Source organism: Ornithorhynchus anatinus, chromosome 4 (genome assembly GCF_004115215.2).
Source record: "Ornithorhynchus anatinus isolate Pmale09 chromosome 4, mOrnAna1.pri.v4, whole genome shotgun sequence".
Classification (NCBI taxonomy): Eukaryota; Metazoa; Chordata; class Mammalia; order Monotremata; family Ornithorhynchidae; genus Ornithorhynchus; species Ornithorhynchus anatinus.
This window is the reverse complement of record NC_041731.1, coordinates 37,710,091-37,731,748: the sequence shown is the minus strand read 5'-3', so window position 1 is coordinate 37,731,748 and position 21,658 is coordinate 37,710,091. Positions and strand designations below refer to the sequence as shown.

At 44.8% G+C, this 21,658-nt stretch overlaps 1 protein-coding gene across 9 annotated transcripts in view; it reads left to right on the top strand.

The window, feature by feature from the left end:
- Positions 1-21,658, top strand: part of VAV2 (vav guanine nucleotide exchange factor 2) — a 374,103-nt gene that overhangs the window by 212,899 nt on the left and 139,546 nt on the right. For all 9 annotated transcript variants that reach the window (XM_029063006.2, XM_029063005.2, XM_029063007.2 and 6 more), the window contains exon 3: positions 4,487-4,545. In XM_029063006.2, the coding sequence (XP_028918839.1) occupies positions 4,487-4,545 (59 nt within the window). The remainder of the gene's footprint in view (positions 1-4,486; positions 4,546-21,658) is intronic.

The window sequence follows — 21,658 nt, the reverse complement described above, 5'->3', positions numbered from 1 at the left end:
AGTGCTTAGCACATAGTAAGCACTTAGTGCCATAATACTTCAGTACTTTGTTCTTAGTAAAAGTACTGTATTAGGTCATGGGTCTATGTTGAGCCATTTGAAAGCAAGGCCAGTGCACTAGATGGGACTTAGAATTTAAAAATGGGCCACCCTGCACCTTGCCATCCACATTGTGAATGGAAGAAAAAACATATCCAGTTTCAACCCAGCAAGGGGGATGCAGAGCAAATGTTTTCTGTGGGTTGGCTCTGTGTTTGCTATTTGCCAATTTCAGAAACATGGTCATTCTCATCATGGACAGGGAACATGTCTATCAACTCTCCCAACCACTCAGTACAAGTGCTGTGCATGGAAGCACTGAACTTCTCTTTGCCTCAGTTACCTCATCTGTAAAATGGGGATGTGGACTGTGTCCAACCTATTAAGCTTGTATCCACCCCAGTGCTTAGTATAGTGCCTGACACATAGTAAACACTCAACAAATACCATTAAAAAAGCACTCAGTAAATACCATGGAGGATGATGATTCTGCTCATTAGTTTCACATGTGGGTGTAAATCCTGGAGCTTCTTGCAGGTCTTGGGAAATAACCCAGAATACGAGAAACTACTGAATTTCCTCCTGTCTGGGCTGAAATTGTTTAACTACTCCCAGCTGAAATGCCTTTGGGCACTTGCAGCAACCTTGTTTAGGAAACCCAAGATTGTGCCGGATTTTTGAATCTGGGGATAAAATGAAATGGTCAAATGCTTCACACATGCACATCCTCTCTCATCTTGCATCTTAAAACTCAATACCTTGATGAGGTAGGAGGAGCTTGGCGGCTTTAGTAAACTGAGACTGGGAGTAAAGCTGCTTGGTCTTCCCACTGAACAATGTTGTACCAGAATAACAAGATTTTCAATTTCTCCCAGGTTTTTATCCAACCTGGGAAAGGTTGACAACTGTCCTGGAGTCCATAAACATTTCATATTCTGTGCAGAGAAGTCAATTTCTCTTCACATGGGAGAGGGTAGCCAGTGGCCTAGGTAACTCTCTTGGAAAGGGAAGGTGCCAGGTGGCTAGGCCAGGGGGATTGCAGGTGCAAATGAGCCGGTGTTTAATCTCAGCTGTTGTACCCTGTGATGGGAACAAGCTGGCACAGTGCTCCCAGAGACCATTGCAGAAGGTTCTCAAGCCAGTGTCTGCAAAGTCATAAAACTGACAGCAAATGGTAAATGGTCTGTCCAATATCAGAGCCACTTTGCCTTCCAGAAAGGAGTTTCAGAGGGTACAGTGGTTTCCTACTTAACCCAGGCCAGAAATGTAGAGTGGAAGGGAATGTGGGGAATGAGTGGTGGTGGAGGGATCCTGAGATTCAGTCCTGTATGTGCTGTTGACATTTGTCATGGGTGATCTGGGCAAGGAAGAAAGGACATGTTAGGGTGCTGGAACACATTTTGGTACATTTGAGCAGAAAAATAGCACTGATTCTTGACATCTTTGAGGTTGGAAACCCCAAATGCAAAAACCCTTAAGGATTGATTTGGAGTGGAGCCCAAAGCTTGCCATCTTTGTGGAATGAGCCAGGTTTCTCCCCTGGTTTTTTTGAAATGCTTTCTAGTCCATTCTCATGTATTCCCCAAAGGTTGGGTCCATTTGTGGATCTGCTCTTTCCTCACCTCCCCACCTGCTCCTTGCCTTTTGGCATCAACATCTCTCCTTCAGTGGAGGGCAGGGGAAAGGGATGAAGAGAAGCTGGAGTAAGTAGAAAATTACTCTGCTAGAGGTTTGGTGAGTGGAAGATTTGACCAGGATGAAGACTAGAGATTTTGTCTACATGTAGATTTAGCTCACGGACATCACTCGGTCGTGGCTCTCCTTCCCCTCGTTAGCCCAGATAATTAAGAGACAAATGAATGATCAAAGGGACAGTGCTAGTCGATTCCTGTACCAGGTGTTGAGATCGAAGTTTGCACTTTCATATGGTGCATTTCCTGTGCATTTACATACATATCCATAATTTAGTTTAATGTCTGTCTCCCCCTTTAGACTGTAAGCTCCTTTTGGGCAAGGGAACATCTCTGCCAACTCTGTTATGTAATACTCTCCCAAGTGCTTAGTGTTCAGCACACAATAAGTACGCAATAAATGCCATTGATTGATTGAATGATTGATTGAAAGAGCTTTTGGGCTTCCCCAATTCAGACCAGGCTATGTTTTTGCCAGGGTGGGACTGGGGTGTGGCAGCTGTGAGCCCCTCAAATGTCTGATCTCCAGCCTCCTTCTTCATTGGTTTGACTTTTCTAAAGGCAGTTTCTCCTCTGCTCCTTTTCACCTCCAATCCAGAGTGAAAAGCAAAGCCATTTCTGCCTCTCTTCAAACTTGCCTCATTGGAGTCCTTTGTCATCCTGGCCCTTTGCCTTTCTTGGAGATGTAAGGTGTAATTCTAAAGAAAGTGGACTGGGGGTGTGGAACAGCAGCAGCCTAGAGAGTAGGCGGGATCCTCCTCAAAGCTGTCCGTCTCCTAGCATTACAGAGAAGTGCATGAAAGCTCTGAGTGACAGGGCCTCAGAACCTTACCCCTCGCTGCTGAAAGGTCAGGTGGCCATTGAGCCAGTCTGAAAATATCACAGCCCCGTCCAACACAATAAACATCAAGTCTGGAGGAGGGAAGGTTTTGGATATTTCTATGCTCTTTCCATTAGTTTTTAATGGTATATTTTAAGAGGTTACAATGTGTCAAACATTGTTCTAAGCATTGGGGTAGGTATGAGTTAATTATGTCAGACACAGTTCCTGTCTCTCATGAGGCTCACAGTCCAAGTAGGAGGGAGAACAGGTATTTAATCCCCATATTACATTTGAGGCCCAGATAAATTAAGTGATCTGCCCAAGATAGCCCAGAAAGTAATTGGCAGAGGCCAAATTAGAATCCAGGTCCTCTGACTTCCAGGTCCATGCTCTTTTCACTAGGCCATGACACTTCTCAGGTTCTTCTTCTGGAGGCAGCACCTTTCTTCCTGCTCTGACTTGAGTCAGTGGTGAATAGGAGGAGGTTGGGAAGGAGGTCAGACTTTGAAACCGTCCTTTAAGTTTAGCATCCCACCTCTCAGACCCAGAAATAACTGCAGCAGAAACAGAGGAAGAGACCCCGGCTTGGCCTCTCCTAGGTCAGATGATTGCTTTTCTGCTTGTTTGGTAAATTTAACCCCGTTGAAGACTCTGGCTCTGCTTAATAATATGTACTTATGGCTGACCTAGCCACACACTGCAAATGACAGTTTAGATCGAAGTGGCAGAGCTATTCCAGGGCTAAATGCTCCGGGATACAGTTTACATTTTAGAGTGAGTCGTGATAACTGAACAGTCCACTGGACTAATTGAAAATTTTCCTCTTGGGCAGAATCTCTTTGCTCCTTAACTGACATCTTTCAGAAAGGGACAGATATCACGCCCCAGGGTGAGGGATTTTTTTAAAAAAACGTTCTCTCTATTTAGAGTTGTATTGTGCTGAGAAGGAAAGCTGTAGGCAAATGGCCCTGGTTGGTCTAGGAAAGTTCTTGTTCACTCAGAAGTACATTATGTTGGTATCTCTTTGGAATCCCAACTCTGCAGTTAATCCACTGATTTGTACTGAAGCACGTGTGATGCTCTTTGTTTTTGGTAAAAAATTAGAGCTAGGCATAGAGGTCTAGTGGACTGGCTTGGGAGTTCAGGATGGCCAGATGATTTGGGGTAAATCCTTAGCCTCTCTGGGCTTCCATTTCCCCACAGACCATCTCCTGTCTGGGGATGGGACAGAGGTAGCAGTGGACATGGGACTCATCACACTTGGAAGTAATGTGAAACCTTCTTAATCACGGGGATGGAGATTAGGAAGTTTGCGGTAGGTGGGAAGTCTGTATGCTTCTTGTGGACAGGAATCGTCAATGGCTACTCTCTTGTATTGTGCCCTCCCCAGTGCTTAGAACAGTGCTTGGTGCACAGTAAGCACTCGTTAAATGCCATCGATTGAGGAAAAAATCCAGGGAGAGTGGTTGTGCCACCGGCCTTTCTTATTATCTCTTGATCCTGAAGCCTAGTTGTAAAGATGTGGAATATAATACATGTGAAGGGCTTGGAGTTCCTAGGAAAAATATGATGTACTCTCTGTTTAAAAAAAAAAAAAAGGACTTTGGGTCTGGATATTCTCAACCACTACCAGTCTTTACCCATTTGAAATTTTCTCTTAGTTTCATTGTTTTAAAGTTTTAAAAATGTACATCAGTCCTGCTACAGTTATTTACCATTATTAAAGAACCTACAGAAAAATCAGGTCAGGATGACATTTAAGGGACTAAGAAATTAATGATGCTGGAAAATTGAAAACTGTTCCAGGAAGGGCCACACTGCTAGATTTGCATTCTGTGCCCAGGTCACACTTTATATTTCAATTAAAATAGCATGTTGCCTGTTTCCCATTTCTACCAGAATTAAAATGAATTCTCTCCCTTTCCCTCCTCAGGTGATTTCTACAGTGGCCAGGCTGTCCCTACATAGTATTGCTCAGAACAAAGGAATCAGGTAAGCTGTTGTGGTCGCTTTTATGTATGGTGTGCGGGAGATTGCTGATTGTTATCCTTGTCTGCCCCTTGCTTTCCCATTTTGGCATTTCACCCCCGACGTTGGCATTTCCTTCCACTTCCCCCAGCCTGCCACTTATCATGAATTTTCAAAGCACTTTGGGGAACCCTTAGGGCTTCGTCTGGGGAAGTGCAGAAATGAACAGCCTTCGGCCATACCAGAAAAATCTCACAAGCATGTTACCGACGGTTGCAAAATTTCTTTCGATTTAGGTAATAAGACCTGCAAATTAATCCTTTCACAGATCGTTGCCCACCTAAGTGCGCCAGGCTCACGTCAGAGCCAGCTAGGCATTACGGTGAAGGAAGTAGGTTGGATATGCCTGGAAGATTACAGATGGCTGGTTTTTGCCTTTTAAGTCAGGGGAGAGGAAGGCGGAGAGGTTGGATGAAGGGCTTTCAAGTCCATCAGTCAAACAATCATTTTGGGAAGGGTTCGTGTCTACCAACACTGTACTCTCCCAAGCCCTTAGTAAAGTGCTCTGCCCAGAGTAAGTGTTCAATAAATAGATTGATTGATTGATTAAGTTAGTAGATGCCATCCTTGCCCACAACGAGCTGACAGTCTACAGGGAGAGGCAGACATTAAAATAGATTAAGGATAGGGGAAATAGAGTATAAGAATATTTACATAAATATTGTGGACCTGAGGTGAGCATCAAGTTCAAGTCAAAGGAAATTAGTTCATCACAAGGGTCACTGAAGGAAGGATTCGTGAGTCTGAAATTTTGAACATCCCTTAGATTTACAAGAAAGGATGATCTCCGCTGATCCGCCTAACATGCAGTTAAAATTGTTTGGGGAACTATTGTGTGTGCAAGTAAAACATAAACTGCATTTCCATTTGTGTGGAGAAGACTGAAAGGTAGGTTTTGGGAGCCACTTTGATTTTGGATACAAGCGAGGGAGTTAGCATCTTGGAGTGGATAAAGTAATCTCATCTCCCACCAGCACAGAAAGAATGCAGTTCTGGAAAATTTTGGTTGAATTGTTTTATGGGGAAATTACACCTTCTGTAAAGCAGTCTTTTAAATATGGAGAGAAAGAGCGTGCCCTCAATTGACACTGTCTATATTGTGTGAAATCAATTAAAATCCAGAACCCGTGTGTTTCTCCATGCTTACAACAGAATAAAATCACCACTATTACCAGTAGTCCATCCAGCCCAGAATTTTATCTTCAACAGTGGCAACAGAATGGATTTGTCTGCCCTCCCTAAACTGGTTCTCTACCTCCCTAACTTTCCCTCTCGTGACTCATTTTGGACCTCTGCTGTGGATATATATCTAAACCCCTTTTGAATGTCCTGGATATTTGCAGCCTTCACAACTTTCTGTGGGAATGAATTCTATGTGTTTACCTCCCGCTGAGTGAAAAAGTGTTTCCTTAGGTGGGTTTTGTATCTCTCGCCTCCGAGCTTCAGGGTGCCCCTGGCCCTGTCTTGGGTTTTGGTGACTAGCATTTCCATACTCGCCTTCCTTAATTTTGCGAACTCCAGTGATGTCCCTTTCCCAACTTTCTGTCTGAACTTCACATGGGCACTGACTTTTCCATTCCCCCGACGATCATCTTGCAACATCACTTGCCGTTTAGTTTTCCGACAGAGGAAGCACGTTTGTTTTTGATGCGCTTTTGCTGCATGAAGGCTATAAGGATGTTGTGATTCATTTTGATTGGACGATGGGGCCCAATGTTGGTTTGCTTCATTCATTGTCATATTTATTGAGTGCTTACTTTGTGCAGAGCTCTGTACTAAGTGCTTGGAAAGTAAAATACAGCAAAAAAGAGAGACAGGGATGCCTGCTCCATCCCAGAGAACCTGCCAAGCTGCCTAGTTCCTGAGCCTGCCTGAGGCTTCCATTCCAACCAGATGAATAGACAGTGCTGAGCCCTGGAAGAGACCAAAGGTTGACTTACTGGAAGCAAGGTCTACCTGGGGCAAGCCTTGACAGGGCCCCAGGGGTACCCCCACCTTTTAAACCCTTTGCTTTATCTGCTGTTCTTTGTGCACATTATTTTTTGGTACCAAGGATTAGATTTGCCTTGTGGAGAGTCACATCAAAACAGGCTAACAGAACAGAGAAGGAGAGTGGCTTAGTGGATAGAGCATGGGCCTGGGAGTCAGAAGGTCCTGGGTCCATTCATTCGTTCATTCAATCGTATTTATTGAGCATTTACTATGTGCAGAGCACACTACTGAGTGCTTGGGAGAGTACAATACAACAATAAACTGAGGCACTCCCTGCCTACAATGAGCTTACATTCTAGTACCACTGCTGGCTCCCTGGCCCCCTCCACTTCCTCCAGGGAGAACACCCAGAGACAGTGATCCAGCCCAGAGCCCCAGGCCTTACCTGCACAAAATGCATGGCCAAGGGAGACGATTATATCTAGGTCACTCTCCCCCAACAGCAAACTAATGCAATCAATATCGTGTACAGCAACATGATAGAAGTGCAGAGCATTCTAATAAGTGCTTGGGGAAATTACAGTACAACAGATTTGGTAGACTTGATTCTTGATTCTATTCTTGATTCTATTTAGTTGCCATTGTTTTTACGAGATGTTCTTCCCCTTGACTCTATTTATTGCCATTGTTCTTGTCTGTCCGTCTCCCCCGATTAGACTGTAAGCCCGTCAAACGGCAGGGACTGTCTCTATCTGTTGCCGACTTGTTCATTCCAAGTGCTTAGTACAGTGCTCTGCACATAGTAAGCGCTCAATAAATACTATTGAATGAATGAATGAATGAGTAGACATGTTCCCTGTTCACAAGGAGCTCACAGTCTAGAGGGGGAGACAGACATTAGAATAAATTGTGGATATGACCATAAGTGCTATGCAGTGGCAACAGAGAAGGGAGTAGGGGAAATAAGGGTTTAGGCAGGGAAGGCCTTTTGGAAGAGATATGATTTTCATATGACTTTGAAGGTTGGGAGAATTGTGGTTTGTCACACATGAAGGGGAAAGGAGTTCCATGCCAGAGGCAGAATATAGGTGGGAGGTTGGTGGTGAGATATACAAGATCGAGGTACTTTGAATAGGTTGGCATTAGAGCAGTGAAGTAACCGTGCTGGGTTGTAGAAGGAAATTAACAAGGTAAGATAGAAAGGGACAAGGTGATTGAGTGTTTGAAAGCTGATGGAAAGGAGTTTCTATGTGACGTGACGGTGGATGGGCAACTAATTGGAGGATCTTGAGGAGTGGGGTCACACGAACTGAATGTTATTTGAGAAAAATGACCCAGGCAGCAGAATGACATTCATTCATTCAATATTATTTATTGAGCGCTTACTATGTGCAGAGCACTGTACTAAGTGCTTGGAATGTACAATTCAGCAACAGATAGAGATAATCCGATTTGTACATTCCAAGCGCTTAGTACAGTGGTCTGCACATAGTAAGCGCTCAATAAATACCATTGAATGAATCGAATGATGTATAATCCCTGCCCAATGACAGGCTCACAGGCTAAACGGGGGAGACAGACAGCAAAGCAAAACAGAGCAAAACACAAACAAGACAACATCATCAAGATAAATAGAATCAAGGAGATATGCACCTTATTAACAAAATAAATAGGGTAATATATACCAATGAGCACAGTGCTGAGCGGAGGGGAAGGGGGAAGAGCAGAGGGAGGGGAGAAGGGGAGCAGAGGGAAAGGGGGGCTCAGTCTGGGAAGGCCTCCTGAAGAAGTGTGGACTGGAGTGGGGAGAGAATAGGAATCAGGGAGGTCAGGAAGGAGGTTGATGCAGTAATCAAGGTGGGGTAGGATAAGTGCTTGGATCAATGTGGTAGCAGTTTGCATGGAGAGCCAAGGATGGATTTTAGTGATGTTGCGAAGGTAGAACTGACAGAATGTGGGTCGAGTGAGAGAAATAAGTCAAGGATAATGCCAAAATTACAGGCTTGTGAGATAGGGATGATGATGGTGCTGCCTACAGAACTAGGAAGCTAAGAAGCCTTCCATGACTAAGGTCTCCTCTTTTTTTTCCCCACTCCCTTCTGCATCACCTTGACTTGCTCCCTTCATTCATCATCCCTCCCATCCCCACAGCACATACGTATAGATCTCTAAATATCTGTAATATATTTATTTTATTTGTTTATGCATATTAATGTCTGTCTTCCCCTCTAGATTGCAAGCTCATTGTGGGCAAGGAATTTGTTTCTGTAATGTACTCTCCCAAGCACTTAGTACAATGTTTTGCACAGAGCAAGGTCTTAATAAATACAATTGAATGAATGAATGAAAGGGAGGTCCAGGGGAGGACAGTGTTTGGGTGAGAAGATGAGGAGTGACATGTGAAGTTTGAGGTGTCAGCAGTCATCCAAGTAGAGATGGTGGGACATCCAGTTAGAGAAGCAGCATGGAGCATGGGCCTGGGAGTCAGAAAGACTTGGCTTCTAATCCCAGGTCAGCCACTTGCCTGCTGTATGACCTTGGATAAGTCATTTAGCTTCTCTGTGCCTCAGTTACCCTATCTGTAAAATGGGGATTAAGACTGGGAGCCCCATGTGAGTCAGAGACTGTGTCCTACCTGATTATCTTCAATCTACTGCAGCCCATAGCATAGTGCCTTGCACATAGTAAATGCTTGAGAAGCAGCGTGGCTCAGTGGAAAGAGCATGGGCTTGGGAGTCAGAGGTCATGGGTTCGAATCCCTGCTCTGCCACTTGTCAGCTGTGTGACTATGGGCAAGTCACTAAACTTCTCTGTGCCTCACTTCCCTCATCTGTAAAATGGGGATTAAGACCGTGAGCCTCACGTGGGACACCTGATTACCCTCTATCTCCCCCAGCATTTACAACTGTGCTCTGCACACAGTAAGCGCTTAACAAATACCAACATTATTATTAAATACTTAATAAATACCACAAGTACTATTATCACTGTTATTAGAGATGTCCTGAAGGCAGGAGGAAATATGAGACAGCAGAGGAGAGAGTTCAGGCTGGAGATGTAGATTTGAGAATAATAATAATGTTGGTATTTGTTAAGCGCTTACTATGTGCAGACCACTGTTCTAAGCGCTGGGGGAGATACAGAGTAATCAGATTGTCCCACATGAGGCTCACAGTCTTAATCCCCAGTTTACAGATGAGGTAACTGAGGCACAGAGAAATGAAGTGACTTGCGCACAGACACACAGCTGACAAGTAAGCCCGTCAAAGGCCAGGGACTGTCTCTATCTGTTGCTGACTTGTACATTCCAAGCGCTTAGTACAGTGCTCTGCACATAGTAAGCGCTCAATAAATACTACTGAATGAATGAAAGTGGCAGAGCTGGGATTCAAATCCATGACCTCTCACTCCCAAGCCCGTGCTCTTTCCACTGAGCCATGCTGCTTCCCAATCTGAATAGAGATGGTAGTTGAAGCCATGGGAGTGAATGAGTCCTCCAAGGGAGTGCGTGTAGATGGAGAATAGAGGGGAACCCAGAAATGAGCTTGAGGGACTCTCAAGTTAGGGGGTGGAAGCCAGAGGAGGAGCCCACAAAAGAGACCGAGATCTAGCAATCGGTGAGATAGGCGGAGAACCAGGAGTGTGTCAGTGAAATCAAGGTTAGATACTGTTTCCAGGATAAGGGGGTGGTCCACAGTGTTGAAGGTAGCTGAGAGATCAAGAAGGACTAGCCTGGAGTAGAAGCCATTATACTTGACAAGAAGGAGATTATTGCTGACTTGAGCAAGGGTAGTTTCAAGGGTCAGAAGCCAGATAGGAGGGGGGTCAAGAATTGCAGGAGAGGAAGTGGAGGATGTAGACAACTTGCTCAAGGAGTTTGAAGGGAGATGGGGCGATTACTGGGAGGAGCCGAGGGGTCAAGGGAGGGTTCTTTTTAGGATAAGATTTCAGGGCCATACCTCTTTTTCACCTCATAGATATGAGGGCAGGGAATGTGGATCAGTGGAAAGAGCCCGGGCGTGGGAGTCAGAGGTCATGGGTTCTAATCCCGGATCCACCATTTGTCAGCTGTGTGACACTGGGCAAGTCACTTCACTTCTCTGTGCCTCAGTTACTTCATCTGTAAAATGGGGATTAAGACTGTGAGCCCCATGTGGGACAACCTGATCATCTTGTATTCCCCTCCCAGCACTTAGAACTATGTGCTTTGCACATAGTAAGCACTTAACAAATACCATCATTATTATAATGTACTTTCCCAATTGCTTAGTACAGTGCTCTGCACACAGTGCTCAATAAATACGATTGAATGAATGAGTGAATAAATCAGTAATTAAATTCAAAAACCATACCATCCTAATATTTTTTATTTTTTTTTCATTTCTAAAAAAGCCATAGCCTACCTTCTGAGGTGCTGGTCTTGTTGGATCTACAGCAGAGAGAGGACACAGGAGGCTTCAATTTTCCCCATTCATTCTGCTGCTCTCTGATGAGCTCATTTAGATGCTAATATTGTAAAGCAGACATCCTGCCCTGAAGCAAAACTGAGGTTAGGCTGCCAATGGGCTATTAAAGGGGGTAACCCCAAAGGGGATCTGTAGTCCCTCCCTGCCGTTACCCCCCGTGCCCCAAGAGTCAGGTCCTAGCCCTTTGTGCCAGTGCAGTAATGAGACATTGAGAGGAGACTGAGCTGGACTTCCATAATGAGAAGGAATTCTCACATTTAGCTCTCAGATTCTTGGAATTGAGACATTATCCTAGGGGCCCTTTCTACTTCATTGTGAATATGTAATTGGTGGTTAATGGGATGGAGGGTGGGCTCTAGGGCTGAGGCTTTCCCCATGAAGGGGATTTTATTTTTGATGAAGGAAGGGGGAGGGAAATGATTCCATCATGAGCAGATGCCTCTGGCCACCTGTTGTCCTGGGCCAGGCCCCCCACACTGTAGTGGTGGTAGGGTGGAGGGTGAGGCTAGGCCAGAGGCTAACTAAATCTGGGCAGTTTTTCCAGCACTTGGGTCTTGGAGAATGACTAGTTTTGGGGTACAGAACCCCATTATGAGGGCACAGAGTCAAGGGAGCTAGAGACCCAGGAAAGCTTCATGTCAGTCAATTGATGGTATTTATTGAGTACATAATGTGAACAGAGTACTGTACTAAGTACTTGAGAGAGTATAATACAACAGAGTTGGTAGATGTTCCCTGCCCACGTTGAGCGTCCCCTTCTGTTCTCCATTTACACCCACTCCCTTGTAGAACTCATTCGCTCACATGGCTTAGAGAAGCAGCGTGGCTCAGTGGAAAGAGCATGGGCTTAGGAGTCAGCGGTCGTGGGTTCTAAGTGGAAAGAGCACGGGCTTTGGAGTCAGAGGTCATGAGTTCGAATCCCAGCTCTGCCACTTGTCAGCTGTGTGACTGTGGGCAAGTCACTTCACTTCTCTGTGCCTCAGTTACCTCATCTGTAAAATGGGGATTAAGACTGTGAGCCCCACGTGGGACAACCTGATTCCCCTGTGTCTACCCCAGTGCTTAGAACAGTGCTCTGCACATAGTAAGCGCTTAACAAATACCAACGTTATTATTAAGTCCAGCTCTGCCACCTGTCAGCTGTGTGACTTTGGGCAAGTCACTCAACTTCTCGGTGCCTCAGTTACCTCACCTGTAAAATGGGGATTAAGACTGTGAGCCTCACGTGGGACAACCTGATTATCCTGTATTTACCCCAGGGCTTAAAACAGTGCTCAGCACATGGTAAGCGCTTAACAAATACCAACATTATTTAACCTCCTCCTCTATGCAGATGATACCCAAATCCCCATCCCTGATTTTTCTTCCTCTCTGCAGTCTCACATTTCCTCCTGTCTGCAAGACATCTCCATATGGATGTCCTCCAATTACCTCAAAGTTAATATATTTAAAGCTTTTTGTCTCAAGCTTAGTACAGTGCCTGGCACATAGTAAGTGTTTAATACTATTATTATTAAAACAGGACTTGTCTTTCCACCCAAACCCTATCCTCCCCTTGACTTTCCCATCATTGTAGAAGGCACCACCATCCTTCCTGTCTCACAAGCCTGTAACCTTGGCATTATCCTTGACTTCTGTCTCTCATTCAACCCACATATTCGGTCCATCACTAAATCCTGTCAGTTCGACCTTCGCAACATAGCAAAAATCTGCCCTTTCCTCTTCATCCATACAGCTACCACATTAATCCAATCACTCATCCTATCCCACCTTGATTTTACTGCATCAACCTCCTTGCTGACCTCCCAGCCTCCTGTCACTCCCCACTGCAGTCCATGCTTCACTCTGCTACCTGGATCATTTTTCTAAAAAAACGTCAGGACATATTTCCCCACTCCTCAAGAAACTCTAGTGGTTGCTCATCCTACTCCACATCAAATAAAAACTCCTCACCATTGACTTTAAAGCAGTCAATCACCTTGCCCCTTCCTACCTCACCTTGCTACTCTCCCAATACAATCCATCCCTCACACTTAGCTTCTCTAATGCTAACCTTCTCACTGAACCTCTGTCTCATCTATCTCACCTCTGATCTTTTGCCCACATCCTGCCTCTGGCTTGGAATACCCTCCCTTCTCGTACCTGATAGACAATTACTCTCCTCTCATTCAAAGACTTATTAAAGCCACATCTCCTCCAAGAGGCCTTCCCTGACTTAGATTTCCTTTCCTCTTCTCCCAATCCCTTCTGCCTTGCCCTGACTTGTTTTCTTTATTCAGCCCCCTTCCCAGCCCCACAGCACTTAGGTACATATTTGTAATGTATTTGTTTCTATTTATGTCTGTCTCCCCCTCTGTAAGTTTGTTGTGGGCAGGGATTGTGCCTGTTGTATTTTACTCTCCCGAGGACTTAGAGCAGTGCTCTGCAAACAGTAAGTGCCCAATAAATACGATTCGACTAACTGACAATGAGCTTACAGTCTAGAGAGGGAGATAGACCTTAATATAAATAATAATTTCTAGAGATGTACAACCTTTTCCAGGCAGGGTCTGGAAAGCGCTGTCCAAGAAGCCCCAGCACCGTAGTGTGCTAAGTTTGGATCATTTCTCTCCCTTCTGCTGAACTGCGTGAGATATTTCTCTCTATAATTTAAACAATGTGGTAACTGTCTAGAGTGATTTTCAAAAGCACCAACTAAGCTTTTCTGTTTGAGAGCATTTGTAATGTTATTAACTAGGGAGGCATTTTAGCTTAGCCAAATCATTTTCACAAAGGACAGAGTGAGCCAGGAGTCTTGGAAAATCTCTTGTCCTACCTCTGCCTTTTCAGGAGGGCAGCCTCTGCCTCACCCTCTTTCTCTTCCAGCAAAGTCTGCCTCCTTAAAAAGCCCCGGCTGTTTGCATAACTGGGTGATTTACTATAAAAGCCCCAGTCATGCATGCTGGGTGCTGGTGACTTAGTCGTGTCTTAATTTAAAAATGCACAAGGCAGCCTGCTTTGTAGGGCCACTACTGGGTGAATCAGCTTTGCTTCTTCACCCTCACTCCTGTCCATTTTTGCAGGCGGATTTGTGTTTTATCACTCGGTGAATACAGGACAGCGAGGTGATTATTTTTCCCCGGCTTCACTAGTGGGGTTTGGTGCAACTTCAGTACCAGTCAGTGGATGTCCTTTTCTCAGGGTGCTCTTAAAAGATCCAGAAGTGCAAATGGAAGCATAGACTACTTTGCCAGCAACGGTAGTGAATCTTTGGAGGAAAAGACGAGGACTGGAGATGCGGGTGCCTCGTAAGGAAGGAATCTGATCTTCCTTCCCAGTAGCACCTTCCTTAACCTGCCAGTTCTGCTCGCTTTCACAGGATAATTCAGTTATCCATCAAAACAGTTATGCAAAACTGACAACACTTTTTCCCAGAACAATTTACAGCAGCAGAAAGCAAATAATGAATGGTTTTGCTTGCAGTGTCGCTCAGGGGTTACAGTTGCCCTCGTCTATAGCTCCATCTGCTAAATTACCTGTGTCTGTGTGAGTTTTAAGCGTGGTTTTCATGTCAGCAACATATTTTCCAGTTTGGGGGAAGTGAAGCATAGTTCATCATACACTTCTTTTAGCCAGCAACCTGCCCTTATTGATTGCCAGAAGAGAAGGCTTAGCCATTACACGATTTGTTCAACTTCTAGAACCTGCAGCTTTTCCATGCCTCGATCTTCTCATCAGTTAAAAATATGAGAAGTCTCCCCGATACAGTCAGAATTGCTGCAGTGTAGCTTAGTGGAAAGACTCCCATGGGCTTGGGAGTCAGTGGTCATGGCTTCTAATCCTGGCTCTGCCACTTGTTAGCTGTGTGACTTTGGGCAAGTCACTTAACTTCTCTGTGCCTCAGTTACCTCATCTGTAAAATGGGGATTAAGACTGTGAGCCCACGTGGGACAACCTGATTACCTTATATCTACCCCATCACTTAGCACACTGCTTGGCACATAGTAAATGCTTAACTAATACCATTATCATTATTATTATTACTATCTTAGAGAAGCAGGATGGCCTAGTGGATAGAGCATGGGCCTGAGAGTCAGAAGGCTCTTGGTTCTAATCCCAGTTCTCTCACTTGTCTGCTGTGTGACTTTAGGCAAGTTACTTAACTTCTCTCTGCCTCAGTTCCCTCACTTTCAGTCAGATTTATTGAGCACTTACTGTGTGCAGAGCACTGTGCTAAGCACTTGGGAGAGTACAATACAACAATAAACAGATACAGTGTCGAGTAATGACTCCCGGGAATGCGGTGGCTCTTCTGGGCCAATTGGAAATCAATCATATTGAGCACTTACTGGGAGCAGAGCACTCTACTAACTGCTTGGCAGAGTACACTATAACAATATAACACGCAGGAGAAGCAGTGTGGTTTAGTGACAAGAGCCCGAGTTTGGGAGTCAGAGATCGTGAGTTCAGATCCCAGCTCTGCCACTTGTCAACTGTGTGTCTTTGAGAAAGTCACTTCACTTCTCTGGGCCTCAGTTACCTCATCTGCAAAGTGGAGATTAAGAGCATGAGCCCCACGTGGGACACTGATAACCTTGTATCTAACCCAGTGTGTAGAACAGTGCTTGGCACATAGTAAGCACTTAACAAATATCATTATTAATATAACAGATCCAGTGGTGATTAGCTCAATGGGATAAAGGATGTCAGAGCCAGGGGGAGTCACAGAGCAGAGCCAGTGACTAAATGGAATGGGGACTGCAAAGTCAGACTTGGAACTGAATTTGCTGATTAAGAGCCTCATCATTGGTCAGTCCCTGGGCTGCATCACTGGAACAGAACAAGAATATGGGATGGAACGTCCCCCCTGGGAGTTTCAATTTACTGTTAATAAGAGGCAGGGCTTCCAGTTGTTTTCAATTTGGCTAACATTGATTGACTGCCCTGGCTTCATAGCATTGTATTAGGTGATATGGAAAGCAGAGGCATATAGAGAGCTTCCAATCTAGGGCAGATGAGAAAATGAGCATGTAGCCAAGATACCCCTTCTCCCTCTCTCTTTGGACATCCCAGCGTGGCTCAGTGGAAAGAGCCCAGACTTGGGAGTCAGAGGTCATGGGTTCCAATCCCAGTTCTGCCACTTGTCAGCTGTGTGACTGTGGGCAAGTCACTTCACTTCTCGGTGCCTCAGTTACTTCATCTATAAAATGGGGTTTAACTGTGAGCCTCAAGTGGGACAACCTGATGACCCTGTATCTACCCCAGTGCTTAGAACGGTGCTCGGCACATAGTAAGTGCTTAACAAATACCAACATTATTATTTCCTTCTCTCCATCCTTCTCCTTTCTCCTCTCCTCTCTTTCCCTCTGAAGATATGGAGAGAATCTCTTGTCCGGGGCACCACAAAGAGTCCTAATTAGCTCTTTGATCAATCAGTCAATCAGTTATATTTATTGAGTACTTCCTATGTCCAGAGCAATGTACTAAATGCTTGGGAGAGTACAATACAGCAGAATTAGCAGACACGTTCCCTGCCCATGACAACCTTACAGTCTAGAGTCTACAGTCTTTGATGCTATTTGCTAGAAGTCCCTTCTCTCCTGTCTTCATCCCCTTACTCCTCCTTCCTTTCTGCCACCATGACAGATGGTGAAGCCCCAGAGATGATGAAAGCTTCTCTCTGCTGCTGCGTTCCATACCCCCCTGGTAAGGGGCAGGCTGAGCATCATGGGGAAGGAGTAGGGAAGATTTTGGCAGGGTTGGGAGAGTGAGGCAAGGAAGATTTCAGCATGGGAGAAAGGAAAGGGGGGGAACTTTCAGTGCAGGATGGGAAGAGGCAAGGGACTTTCATTATTGCAGGACCTTAGACCTCTCAGGGGTAAGGGAGGGAGAAAGGGGGTTGGGTGGGGGAGTCTGAGGCAGGTTAGGAAAGTCATCCTTTCCTAAGAGGCAGGGAGGATGTAGGAGCCCTCCCAGCCAGTTAATGTCCTCCATGGCAACCCAGACAGCTCCTCCCTCCTATTATCCACCTCTGCTCTTTGATGATGTTAGAGAAGCAGCATGAAGCAGTGGATAGAGCATGGGCCTGGGAATCAGAAGGTCATGGATTCTAATCCTGACTCTGCCACCTGTCTGCTGTGTGATGTTGGGCAAGTCACACTTCACTTCTCTGTGCCTCAGTTACCTCATCTGCAAAATGGGGAGTGAAACTGTGAGCCCCACTTGGTCCCTCCTGCTGGAAAAGGATTCTCGACTCTATAACAGGCAACATGGAATTCACTGTTCTCCTAGTATGTGGAATTATCATCCATAGGACCAGATTTACCATGAAGCTGCCTCTTCTTGGATCTCTTGCAGCCTTAATTAGAAACTATTTCCCTCTCTTTATAATACAATAGTGGCATTCACCTCATGAGAATCTTTCTTAGGCTTTTTTGGGTCACAAAAAGTTGCTCGATTCCCCCAAAGGTAACCATCGCAGTTCATTGATTTTTAGCGGTCACTTACAATGTCTACCTAATAGTCAACTTCGGATGGAAAATGGAGATTGATGGCTTGCTCCAGTGTGGATAGTTGCCTCGAATATGTCATTGATTTGAAGAAGAATGAGGTAGCCGAAGGATCCTCCCATTCTGTCTCTCTTAAATGATCACTCACAATTAGGTTGGGGTGCTGGGACTGCGTCCTTCTCTGCTCCTCCTTATCCTTCCTTCTACCTTTCAGGTTGGGGTTGGTTAAAGGTTCATGGGTATGAAGTACCATTTCCACTGTGCAATACCCATGAGAGATTGGCCTCCTTTCCAAACCCAGTATCCACCTTGACTCAAATGCATCCACCTTGACTCAAATCTTGGGAGCATCTGGAAAGGCATGAAGAAACCCCCCTGTGTTCCTTTCTAGAAGAACCTTTATCCAGCCTGAAAGGGAGTGGACAAATCAATCACTAGAATTTGTGTGCTTACTGTGTAAGTGGTCCCTGTGAAATGTTTGGAAGAATACAATACAGCAGGATTGGTAGATACGTTCCCTGCCCACAACGAGCTCATGGTCTAGAGGCAGAGACAGATGTTAATATAAATGAATAATTTTTCAATATGTACATGATGGAGATGGAGATGAAAATGAGAGAGGAGAATTTGGGGGGATTTGAAGTTAGGATGAGTAATGTGGGTTAGTAGACTTAACACAAGATTTCCAGGGAGAGCATTGAAACTAGACTAATAGTAAAGGAGCTTTATCCTAAGCAGTTATTTTTGCCCACATTGTGTAAGGAGTAAATGATGGTTTCCCTTAAGACTCCATGTAGGGCACCCCCCTCCCCCCCAACCCTGCTATTCTTCTTAACACACAATTTCCTAGCTGGTTCCAATGCTGAGCATTAAAGAGTCCCTGGGCCAAGGCAGGTTGAGTGGGGCACCTGCCGTCATCCATCAGCCTGTCTGCATCAATCCCCAGTGCTACCTGAGCTAGCCTGGCCTGAAAATAGACTTTTCATTAATGCATATTGAAGGCATTGATGGGTACCAACCCTGCCAATTGGGAAACAACTCCATTACCTAGGCATCTGATCAAAAAATATATTAAATGGACCTCCAGCTGGGGTCGTAGAGACGCTAATTCCTTTCCGTGCCCCTCCAGAGAAGTGAGAGATGATGACATAACAGGAACAGGGGAGAACGCACGCTTGGGCTTCTGGATGTTAGCACAGAGGGACTGTTATTCCAGCAGTGTGGATGACAAACCTTGCGGCAGTGGAAAAATTGCCCTCTGGTTCTTGACACAAAGCCTGAAACATTCATCACCAAGTGAAGGGACTGTTTGCAAAAGCAATGCATTTACCCTTGGCGGTTCATCCCGCCCATTCCCCTGGCCCACCGCCCTCTGCGATCTCGCTGAGCGGTCCCTCTTCGGTCAGTGTGCCTCTGTCCCTAGCGGGTGAGATGACACATTTGTGCAAGGTAGCTTAGAGGCCAGGAACTGTTTGGCATGGAAACATATAAAAGATTTTCTGGTTATTGGACTTCCAACTTCAACTTTGCTGTAAAATTGCCTTCTTATTCATTGGTGTCTTGTTTGTGGGGGAGAAATGGGCTCCCAAGCGTGAACTGAAATATCTCGAGTTGAATCTGAGAACTGGCTGCTCCATCACTGGGATTGCGTCTGATCGGATTGTTTTGTATCTACCCCAGTGTGTAGCACAGTGTGCTTAACAAATGGCACCATTTACCATCATTATTATTATCATTACTGCAACTGACTAGCAATGTTGCCTCAGACATGAACTCTCTTAGGAGACCAGGCTTGCTGAATTGAGTTCCTTTTAGATTCAGCCCCTCCCTGTTAGCATCATAACAGTGATGGGATTTGGTTTTGCAGGTCTCATGAGCCAGTTCAGCTGGCCACCCAAGTTTAAATAGACACCAGGAGATCTTTGCTCATTCCTCCCCTGAGGAGATGAGAGAGCAAATCCTCACATATTCAGTTTGGAAAATCTTGCATGCCTTTTTACAAATAGCCTGTAAAGGCCTCCATGATTGGCTTAGCCTCCAAGGACAGAATTTCATCCACTGTGGTTCTAACAAGTAATAAAAGACCCTAAGAATGTACATAAGCTATGATTTTGGTGTGGGTGGTTTTAAGAAATTTTAAAGCCTATTTTCTGGCACAAGGCCCTCCCCAATTAACCAGTTATGAACTTCGGACTCAATACAATCATGATTCCACTGGGTACCCTTCCACTATAATTGTGAAATGCCTTTGGAACTGTTGAATTATCCATTTCAGGCCATCATTGTTATTTTCCTGAAAATGGAGCACATTTTCCAAACGTGCCTTTGTGCCACGTCAGCCCCCAGCCCTGCCCCATCGAGGTAAAGAAAAAACACCCATGATCAAGAGAACAGAAACCATGACCCTTCTCCCAGGTTGGGTCCTATGATCATCATAAGCCTCAGAAAATGGGCGAAGCAATGCGCTTCAAGGAACGCACAGTACTCGTGCCACGAAGGCTTAAATCACTTACCGCCTTTTCTAAACTGAGCAAGCCACTGCAGGCTCATCACCCACACTTTCCAACACTCTGGTCTAACAGTAGATTAGGATCTGTGTTATTCCAACCCTGGGAAATGACTGAGTTTAATTAGCCGATGTCCTTGAAGCAGGCTGATTCCTTTGAAAAAAAGCACAGAGGAGATGAACAGTTGTCGTACTAATGCTGACCTGGCTAAATGTTAAATGTGCTGTCATAGTGTTGAGTCTTTGACTCAAAGGCACACAGATCATCCCCATTCCTCACCTAGGACAAATTTCAATCTGGACCTCAACCTATTACTGACTTCAGTCCCTGTCTGCATCTCCTTCCCCTCTCTTAGACCCACGGGTCCATCACTGAATCACTTTTGGTAGCTTTTGTTTTTTCACTGGTCTTACTCATCATCTAGCATATATTACCTCCCCTGAGTGGAATATGAGACCCTCTGACACACATAAAGGCTTAACGTTACTAGACTGAACTTGAGGAAGGGTCCCCTGTGATTAAAATTAGAGCCCTATAAAAAACACAAAGAGTCTCACGTACCAACTCTCCTGATGGGAAATAGGCTTAGTAGGCCAGAAAGCTGGCATGACTAACAAGCTGCAATTTATGGTCAGGAACATCTTCAGAAACTACACCGATGGAGAAAAGAAATAAACCTGATTTGCTCATTTGCTTCTGCAGCATTGGAACTATCCATCTATCTCAGAGGTGCAACTGTCCTTGAATTTTCTTTCTTTTTTAAAAAAAATTTACTCTCTTTTCAGGTAATAGAGCAAAGTACCAGAATATCAAGGAGTGGAAGGAACTTCTTCCCAGTTAAATTGTAATAATAATGATTACGGTATTTATTAAGTGCTCAGGATGTGTGGACGTGTTAAGCCCATGGGTAGGTACAATATAGTCAGATTACTTATGGTCCCCATCCCACATAGGATTTACAATCTACGTGATAAGAGAGTAAGCCTCTCTTTTTTTTATGGCATTTGTTAAGCGTGTACTATGTTCCAGGCACTGTACTAAGCACTGAGGTAGATACAAGATAATCAGGTTGGGCACAGTCCATATTCCATATGGGGCTCACAGTATTATTTTGCATTTTATAGATGAGGTAACTGAGGCATAGATAGGTTAAGTTTTTCACCATTTTTATAGATAAGAGAACTGAGGCACAGAGAGGTTGGGTAACTTACCCTACTGGAAGATAGAGATTATGTCTCTTACCTCCATTGTTCTCTCTAAAGTGTTTAGTACAGTGCTCTGAACACACAGTAGGGGTTCAGTCATGCTTTGATTGAAGTGAAGCAGTGTGGCCTAGTAGAAAGCACAGGCCTGTGAGTCAAAGGACCTGAATTCTCATCACTGCTGCACCACTTATCTGCTGTGTGAACTTGGGCCACTCACCTTCCCTGTGCCTCAGTTCCTCATCTGCAAAATGGGGATTCAATATCTGTTCTCCCTCCTACTTAGATTGCGAACCCTATGTGGGACTTGATTATCTTTTATCTACTCCAGTGCTTAGTACAGTGCTTGACATGTAACGAAGCACTTTACAGATACCGCAGTTATCATTGCTATTAGGTCATCTGGTTTACGCTTCTTGTCTTGTCTTATGCCTTCGAGTTGTTTCTGACCTCTAACTTCATTAATACCACCAATTATAGTT